Source organism: Labrus mixtus, chromosome 6 (genome assembly GCF_963584025.1).
Source record: "Labrus mixtus chromosome 6, fLabMix1.1, whole genome shotgun sequence".
NCBI classification, from domain to species: Eukaryota; Metazoa; Chordata; class Actinopteri; order Labriformes; family Labridae; genus Labrus; species Labrus mixtus.
The window spans coordinates 916,965-926,579 of record NC_083617.1 but is presented as its reverse complement, the minus strand read 5'-3'; the positions used below and the strand labels follow the sequence as shown (position 1 = coordinate 926,579).

Genomic DNA, 9,615 nt, shown 5'->3' with positions numbered 1-9,615 from the left:
AAAAGTTACAGTGGTAAGAAAAAACTGCCTTATTAAAAGGCAGAAATCTTCGGCCGGATCCCCGGCTCATGACGAAACAGTCTTCACAGGCCTAGACTGCGCCGGGCTTGGAAAGGGATAGGGGGAGAGATGGGATAAGATGCAGGAAGAGGGATAGAGAGCAAGGGGGTGGGGGGAGGTAGACCGTCCATCAGCAATCCGGTGGGGAGGGGAGGGGGTGTGGGGGGTTGTTCTGGCAGGCCGCCAACCCACGATCCGGTGGGGAGGGGGTAGTGGTGGGGTGGGGGTTGTTCTGGCAAGCCGTCAACCGATGATCTTGAGGAGCCTAGGGGAGCTCAAGAGCTCCCAGGAAAGTAGGTGGTTAGTGACTGAGATTTATAGATAGATACATGCAGTAATATGATGTACTGTATATGCACAGAGAGAGAGAGAGAGAGAGAGAGGAGCTCAAGGTGCCAGTTCCCCCGGTAGTCTAAGCCTATAGCAGCATAACTAAGAGCTGGTCTACACCAGCACCAGCCCTAACTATAAGATTTATCAAAAAGGAAAGTTTTAAGTCTAATCTTAAAAATACAGACTGTGTCTGCCTCCCGGACCCCGGCTGGAAGGCGGTTCCAGAGGAGAGGAGCCCGATAACTGAAGGCTTTACCCCCCATAGTACACTTGGAGACTGTAGGTACCACCAGCAGGCCTGCACTCCGGGACCGCAACGCTCTCAAGGGACAGTACGGCACTAGTAGCTCCTTAAGATAAGATGGTGCCTGGCCATTTAGAGCTTTGTAGGTGAGAAGAAGGATCTTGAATTCTATTCTAGACTGTATAGGGAGCCAGTGCAGAGAAGCCAGGACAGGAGTAATGTGGTCCCATTTCCTGGTTCTGGTCAGTACACGAGCTGCAGCATTCTGGACCCGTTGAAGAGTCTTTAGAGATTTGCCAGAGCACCCTGACAAAAGAGAGTTACAATAATCCAGTCTGGAGGTAACAAATGCATGAACTAGTTTTTCTGCATCACTTTGCGACAGGATATTCCTGATCTTGGATATATTACGAAGGTGAAAGTAGGCTGTTCTTGAAACTTGACTGATGTGAGAGCTAAAAGACATATCTTGATCAAAAATAACTCCTAGATTCCTAACAGTGGTGCTAGATGCCAGGCTGATGTCATTAAGGACAGTCACATCACTAGAAAAAGTCTCTCTGAGGTTCTTAGGGCCTAGCACAATAACTTCAGTCTTGTCTGAGTTAAGTAGCAAAACATTTCTGGTCATCCAGGTCCTAACGTCCTTAAGGCATGTTTCTAGCTGACATAACTGACTGGTACCATCGGGCTTCATTGATACATAAAGCTGAGTATCATCTGCATAACAATGAAACTGTATGGAGTGTTTCCTCATAATATTTCCCGGAGGAAGCATATATAATGTAAAAAGAATTGGTCCAAGCACTGAACCTTGTGGGACTCCATGGCAAACTTTAGTGTGCATAGAGGACTCATCATTAACATGTACAAACTGAGATCGGTCTGATAAGTAGGATTCAAACCAACTTAAAGCAGTCCCTGTAATTCCAAGCAAATGCTCCAGTCTGTACAACAGGATCCGATGGTCAATGGTGTCAAAAGCAGCACTAAGATCTAACAAGACGAGCACAGACAGAAGTCCCCTGTCTGAGGCTAGAAGTAGATCGTTTGTAACTCTAACTAGTGCAGTCTCAGTGCTATGGTGGACTCTAAAACCTGACTGGAACTCTTCAAATAAACTGTTGTCATGGAGAAAGTCACACAGCTGATTAGCTACCACCTTCTCCAGGATCTTTGAGATAAAAGGAAGGTTGGATATAGGCCTGTAGTTAGCCAGAGTTCCTGAGTCCAGAGTAGGCTTTTTAAGTAGAGGTTTGATTACCGCTACTTTAAATGTCTGTGGTACATAGCCTGCCAGTAAAGACATATTGATCATATCTAATATGGAGTTGCTAACTAAGGGAAAGACTTCCTTAAACAGCTTGGTTGGGATTGGGTCCAAAATACAGGTTGACGGTTTCGATGCAGAAAAAATGGAATGTAGCTCTGAAAGGTTGATTGGAGAAAAACAGTCGAGACTAATATCTGGTCCTGGAACTGTCTCTGCCGTATCAGACGTATCCGCACCAGGTAAGGGCAGGAGGTTACCAATTTTGTCTCTGATGTCTAGAACTTTGTTGTTGAAAAAGCTAAGGAAATCATTACTGCTGAGGGCTAGAGGAATACAAGGCTCAATGGAGCTATGACTCTCTGTCAGCCTGGCTACAGTGCTGAAAAGGTATCTAGGATTGCCTTTGTTTTCCTCGATTAGAGAGGAGTAGTAGGCAGCTCGGGCGTGACGTAGAGCCTTCATATATCTTCTATGACTATCCTGCCAGAAAAAACAAGATTCTACCGTTTTGGTCGAACGCCATATTCTTTCAAAATTCCGTGATGATTGTTTCAGAGTACGGGTTTCTGAGTTGAACCATGGAGCCACTCTCCGCCGCTTGACAACCTTCTGTTTCAGGGGAGCAATCGAATCCAGAGTAACTCTCAGTGAATCCACTGCACTATCAACAAACTGATCTAGCTGAGAGGGACTAAAGCTATCGTAAGAGTTTCCAACTGGGTTGAAACACGGTACTGAATCAAAAACAGCTGAAATAGCTTCCTTAAATCTAGCCACAGCACTATCCGACAAACTTCTAGAAAGCACACCTCTTCCAGGCAGAGGTAATTCTAGTAGGACAAAATCAAATGTAATAAAAAAATGGTCTGATAGCAGAGGATTTTCTAGGAAAACTGTAAGGTTATGGATTTCAATTCCATAAGCTAAAACAAGATCCAGGGTGTGGTTAAAATGATGAGTAGGTTCGTTTACACCCTGGGTGAAACCAATAGAGTCTAATAGTGACATGAAAGCTGTGCTAAGGCTATCATTATCAACATCCACATGGATATTGAAGTCACCTACAACAATTATTCTATCACTGCTAAGGACTAAATCTGATAAAAATTCTGCAAACTCAGATAAAAACTCAGAATATGGGCCAGGAGGGCGGTAAACTACAGCAACTAGAACTGGCTGAAAGGTTCTTGAGACTGGATGTGGAAGACTAAGAACAAGGCTTTCAAAAGAAGAAAAATTCAGCTTTGGTCGAGGGTTAACTAAAAGACTAGAATTAAAAATAGCTGCTACTCCACCACCTCGTCCGGTGTCTCGAGGTATATGAGTATTAAAATGACTGGGAGGAGTGGATTCATTCAAACTAACATATTCATCTCGACACAGCCAGGTTTCAGTCAAAAAAAGTAAATCAATGTGCTGATCTGATATCAGATCATTCACTAAAAGAGACTTGGATGCTAAGGACCTAATGTTCAAAAGTCCGCAGTGAATCCTCCGATCTTGTAGCAAAATCGTATTCGTAGTTTTGATTCTAATCAGATTCTGATGATTCACGCCGTTTGGATGACTTATAAAAACGCGTTTGGGCCGGGGGACAGACACAGTACCTATAGTATAACTACAGTTCGATTCAGAATTACAGCTATAGTGACTGGGAGACAGATCTAAGTGTAAGACTGCAGCTCTGCCTCCTGGTCTGAACTCTGTGTTGTTGTCAGGGTGTTGGACTAATAACCTCTGCTATGTTTCTAGATAATAGAGCTGCACCGTCCAAAGTGGGATGGATGCCGTCTCTAGCTAGCAGACCAGGTTTTCCCCAAAAAGACTGCCAGTTATCTATGAAGCCCACATCGTGTGCTGGACACCACCTCGACAGCCAGCGGTTGAGTGATGACATGCTGCTATACATGTCATCACTGGTCTGATTTGGGAGGGGTCCAGAGAACACTACGGAGTCCGACATCGTCTTAGCAAAAGTACACACCGACTCCACATTAACCTTAGTGACTTCAGACTGGCGTAGTCGGGAGTCATTTGTGCCGACATGAATTACGATTGTATCAAATCTACCTTTAGTCTTTGTCAGCAACTTTAAATGAGATGCGATGTCGCCCGCTCTGGCCCCGGGTATACACCTAACTATGCCCGCTGACTTCGCTAGCTTCACGTTTCGGACTATGGAGTCTCCAATAATCAGAGTTTTATTCTCAGCGGGTGTGTCGCTGAGTGGGGAAAATTTGTTTGAAACGTGAAGTGGTTGGTGGGGAACCATGTGCTTCGATTTTCGACTATGCTTCCCTCGGACAGTAACCCAGCCACTGCCTCCCGGCTGCTCGGGAGTTACCGGGGGGGAAGCCAAGCTATGTCGGCCCGCACCGGCTACAGGTGGCTGGCTAACTACTGCTGCATACGATGACTCTGACTCAATGGTGCGGAGCCGTCTCTCTAACTCAGACACCCTCGCCTCCAAAGCTAAAAATAAACTACATTTCTTACAAGTATCATTATCACTAAAGGAGGACGAGGAATAACTTAACATCTGACACGTAGAGCAGGAGAGAGCAGGAGAGGGAGAGACAGAAAAAGAAGCCATTGTAAAGCTAACTGCTAGGCTAAGCTAAGAGTAGGTACACAGTAACACAGTGCAGAGGAGAACAGAACAAGCAATTATGCAATACGCTCACCGTAGTACGCTGCTCTGCTCAGGTGCTGCTCGCTGCTCTGCTCAGGTGCTGCTCGCTGCTCTGCTCAGGTGCTGCTCGCTGCTCTGCTCAGGTGCTGCTCGCTGCTCTGCTCAGGTGCTGCTCGCTGCTCTCACTATAATACAATAATACAGGTGGATGAGAGATGTGTGTGTATGAGAGAGAGAGACAGAGTTCAGAGTTCGGGGGGCAGAGTTCAGTAGAGAGACAGCTCTGGGGAAAAAGCTGTTCCTCAGTCAGGATGCTCTCGATCACACAGCGGTAGAAGTTCCTCAGTACAGCTGAAGACAGGTGGTGTCTCTTCAGTGTCCTCAGGAAAAAGAGGCGTTGATGAGCCTTCTTAACCAGACTGGAGGTGTTAGTGGACCAGGAGAGGTCCTCTGTGATGTGGGTCCCCAGGAACATGAAGCTGGAGACACGTTCAACAGGTTGTGCGTGCTTCCTCTTTCTCTCCTGAAGTCCACGATGAGCTCCTTCGTCTTGCTGGTGTTGAGGAGCAGGTTGTTGTCAGCACACCAGGCGGCCAGATGCTGTACCTCCTCCCTGTAGGCTGTGTCATCGTTGTTGCTGATGAGGCCAATCACCGCCGTATCGTCCGCAAACTTGATGATGTTGGATCCATGTACAGGTCTGCAGTCGTGGGTGAAGAGGGAGTAGAGGAGTGGGCTCAGCACACAGCCCTGTGGTACGCCTGTGTTGAGTGTGATGGTGGTGGAGCAGGTGTGTCCTGACCTAACATACTGGGGTCTGTTGGTCAGAAAGTCCATTATCCAGTGACGGAGGGAGGTGTTGAAGCCCAGATCTCAGAGTTTAGTGTTTAAGGGGATGACAGTGTTGAATGCTGAGCTAAAATCAACAAACAGCATTCGTGCGTATGTGTTGTTATTGTCTAAATGTGTGAGCACAGAGTGCAGCGCGGTGGAAACTGCATCCTCTGTACTCCTATTGCTGCTGTAGGCAAACTGGGATGGGTCCAGTGTGGGTGGGAGGCAGTTTTTCAGGTGTGCTAGGACCAGTCGCTCAAAGCACTTCATTATGATGGGTGTGAGTGCTACAGGGCGGTAGTCCTTCAGGCCTGTTGGGCTGGAGTGTTTCGGCACTGGGACATTGGAGGTGGCTTTGAAGCATGCTGGCACAGCTGCTTGGGCGAGGGACAGGTTGAAGATGTCCGTAAAAACCCCAGTGAGCTGCTCCGCCCGGGGGTGCCGTCTGGACCAGCAGCCTTTCGAGCGTTGATCCGGCTCAGTGCAGCGTGGACGTCTGTGGAGGGGGGTTGAGAGGGGCTGGTTGTCTGCAGGTGGTCTGGTCGTGGTCTGCGTCTCCCTGTTGTCTCTATCGAAACGAGCACAAAAGTGATTTAGCTCGTTCAGGAAGGAGACATCTGTGGTTATCGGGGTGGAGTTGCTGGGTTTATAATCACTGATGGCCTGGATGCCCTGCCACCTGCGTCTGGGGTCGGAGTTGGAGAAGTGTTCCTCTACCTTCAGCTGGTAGCAGTGCTTGGCCTTGATGATGCCCCTCCTCAGGTTTGTCCTGGATACGCTGTAGGCCATTGCGTCATCTGATCTGAAGGCGGTGTTGCGGGCCTTCAGCAGGAGACGCACCTCCTTGTTCATCCATGGCTTCTGATTTGGGTACGTGGTGATCTGCTTCCATGTTGTAACACTGTCGATGGTGGTATTGATATAATCCAGCACAGAAGAAGTGTAGGTGTCAATGTCTGTGTGAGAGCCCCAGGTAGCCTGAGAAGCAAACATACTCCAGTCTGTGTGATGGAACTTGAAGTACAGAGTCTGTCCCCGCTGGCCACACTTTAATCGTAGTCACTGATGGCTTCACACGTTGGATGAGTGGGGAGTACTTGGGGATGAGGAACAAAGAAAGGTGGTCTGACTGTCCCAGGTGGGGGAGGGGGGTCGTGGTGTAGGCTCCTGCGATGTTTGTGTAAACATGATCCAGAGTTTTGTTTCCTCTTGTATTGCAGGAAACATGCTGGTGAAATTTAGGGAGCACTGTCTTTAAGTTTGAGTGATTAAAATCACCTGCAACTATAAATGCAGCCTCCGGGTGAGCAGTCTGTTGTTTACTGATGTAAAGTTCCTTCATAGCAGTTTTTGCATCAGCATCCGGGGGGATGTAGACTGCAGTTAACATAGTGGAGCTGAGCTCCCTTGGCTGATAGAAAGGTCTACATTTAACCATGAGAAACTCAATGTTAGCTGAGCAGTGTCTCCCAACAATGACAGAGTCTGTACACCAAGCTTTGTTAATATATTTCATGTTTCCTGCTCCAGCAGTGCATCATGAAATCATTTTATCTGTCACCCTCTCCCATCAAACTCAGTGGGCGGGATTAACGCTGATCGAGTCACAAACCATTGCTTTGGTCTGCAGGGTTGCCAGACTAGGCGGCCCCAGACCTCGACCTTTAAACCTTTTTTTAACCCTTCAAATGCAGACCGATCTACAGGTGCACAGTTATTCTTTAATCCAGTATTTGTGTCCGTCTGTGTCCTCAGATGAGGAACATCAACAGGAAAGACTTTGAAGAATCCCTGAAGCGCATCAAGCCGAGCGTCAGCCCGACCACACTGACCATGTACGCACAATGGAACAAAGACTTTGGAGACACGACGGCGTTGTGAACCTTTATACTTCCTCTACGAGATGTCACTGAAAGAAACGTGTGGCAGGTTAAAGATGAATGATTATCATCACATTTGGGATCATTATTGGATTCTTTATTATGATTTATAAAACTTTCTTTACGGTATTTCTTCACTCCTTAAACTTTGAATGTTGTTTATTTATTTTTGAGAGTGTCCTGCTAAATTTCCTAATGATCCTCTGCCACTAGAGGGCAGCATACTTCAGTAAATCAACCCCTAAACTTCACTGATTGAGATTCTGTTTGCACATCCATGATTCCCCCTGACGTGTTGAGGTGTTGGTATTATTGATCACTAAGTGCTCTGCAGGCTCTCCTGATTGGAGCCTTTTAATGAGTGGAAACAGGTGGTTAGAATGATGTGTTGGCCGACTCTTTCAGTTCTAGCAAGCGTTATAATACTCACATGAAAAACAGGTTGTGGTGGCTTCTCAGCTTCCTGGTGCATCAATAAACACCTTCATGAAAAGTCTCTGCAGATTTATTTGTTCTCGTCTGTACGGTCATGAGACAAAAGCAAACATGTCACAAAGATATTAAAAAGTGAAGATTTGATGGATGATGACTCTGAAGACGGGCGGGGATGGGGAGGTGGACGGGCACACAAAACATCGGCATGAAGGAACTAAAGACAGAAGAGGAAGAACCTTATTTAAAAAGGAGGGCAGAACGATGATAGGCTGACAACGAGGGAGAGACGCCATTGGTTAGTATTCCCACTTCCTCTGATTCACACCAGTAACTGATGACTGACTACATTCAGGACTTTTCTTTTCATGGGACGGTGAAGGGATGACCCTCTCTCTCTGACTGACTAAACACTGACTAAATATTCAGTAGTCATGTCACTGTTAATACCAGAGGCTGTTTATCTTCTGCTGGACGGGGCACTTAAAAAAAACAAACATTTGGGGTGTGAAGAGTAAACAAACTTCTTCAGGTACTACTGATGAGTACCGCTGACGAGACAGATGATTATGACCTGATCGAGAAGGCAAATATAAAGTCGAAATGGAGTCCCATTTTCTTTTGCATTGTACAAAATCTGATGATTTAAGAGAATTATTGTTTCATGAAGTAAAATCTAAAATATTGGGGCGGACAGATGTGCAGAAACTGGAACGGCTGTTTAAGTTTGATGTGTTTAAACTTGATCATTTTGTTTCAAAAGCTTGGAAAAGAAGACAGAATATTCTGTTTGATTAGTTTGACTTCTTGAGAATGAATATAGTTTACCTCGTGCACTCTGATCCCGGAACGTTTTGAATTTATGGTGTCATGTAAGAACATGCGGGCTGGGCATGTGGATGTATGTATGACACAATAATAAAATAAAAAACTATAAAGTCTTCCTGACTGAACGTACGCTTCATCTGAAAGTCACTCGTCAACAGACATTATTGTTGACCAATCACGACAAGGTATGTCCTGCACCTGCTTATGTAAGGCAAAGCATAAGCATGTTCTGAAATGATTGGTGTCATCCATCAGTAGCAGCAAGTCTGCATTACACATATTGAAGTGTGAGGCTTCATGTATGCAGGTAGGTGGCACTGCTGCTCCGTTTTACCTGACAGCCCTGCTCCCTCCTCCCTCCTCCCTCCTCCCTCCTCCCTCATGTTAGAAACAGTCTCAGCCTGTAAGTAACCACAGATGTGAGGAATGTAATCATTTGCTTTTAATGAAAATAAAGTGGCTGTTTTCTGCTGCGTTGAGATGTCAAGGCTGAGTGATGGACCGATTACGTTTACAGTCGTCACATTGTTTCATTTAAAGAGCTTCTGTGCACCAACATGAAGGCGCTCCAGAAAAATATCCAAGTCAGCAAAGTTTTTATTTAAAGGGGACATAATATGAAAAATCTACTTCTACAGTGTTTTTGAACATATATCTGTGTAACCTGAGAGTCTACTGACCCACAACATGTGAAATAAACCATCCAGTCCTTTGTTTGTGGTCTGCATAAGTCTTACAACACAGAGAAAAATGCTCTGTTTCAAATGTGCTCTCCTTGTGATGTCACAGTGGGATTCTGGTAAAATAAAAAAATCCCCTCCTCTCCCCTGGTATCTCCACCCATGGACTCCACCCCCAGACTAGAACAAAACTTTTGAGCAGGTCGGGGGGGAGGAGTCATTACATTTGAAGAGACACACACACCAAAACGGAGCGTTCTGAGAGAGCTGGTTTATACAGGGTCACAAACCTCCTCTGGTGCTTGATTCATGTTATATTTTGACCAAAGCACAGATGTTTCATTTAGACCACAGGGGGACTGTTTGAAAAGGTGGAGGGGGACTGTTTGAAAAGGTGGAGGAGGGGACTGTTTGAAAAG

General features: G+C 46.0%; 1 protein-coding gene across 1 annotated transcript in view; it reads left to right on the top strand.

Annotated features, from left to right (window-relative positions):
* The window catches only part of LOC132975099 (spastin-like), a 21,015-nt gene extending 13,263 nt beyond the window's left edge, over nucleotides 1–7,752 (top strand). Inside the window, exon 16 of the mRNA XM_061039406.1 lies at nucleotides 7,132–7,752. Coding sequence (XP_060895389.1) covers nucleotides 7,132–7,257 — 126 coding nt within the window. The 3' untranslated portion in view covers nucleotides 7,258–7,752. The remainder of the gene's footprint in view (nucleotides 1–7,131) is intronic.
* The last annotated feature ends 1,863 nt before the right edge of the window (nucleotides 7,753–9,615 follow it).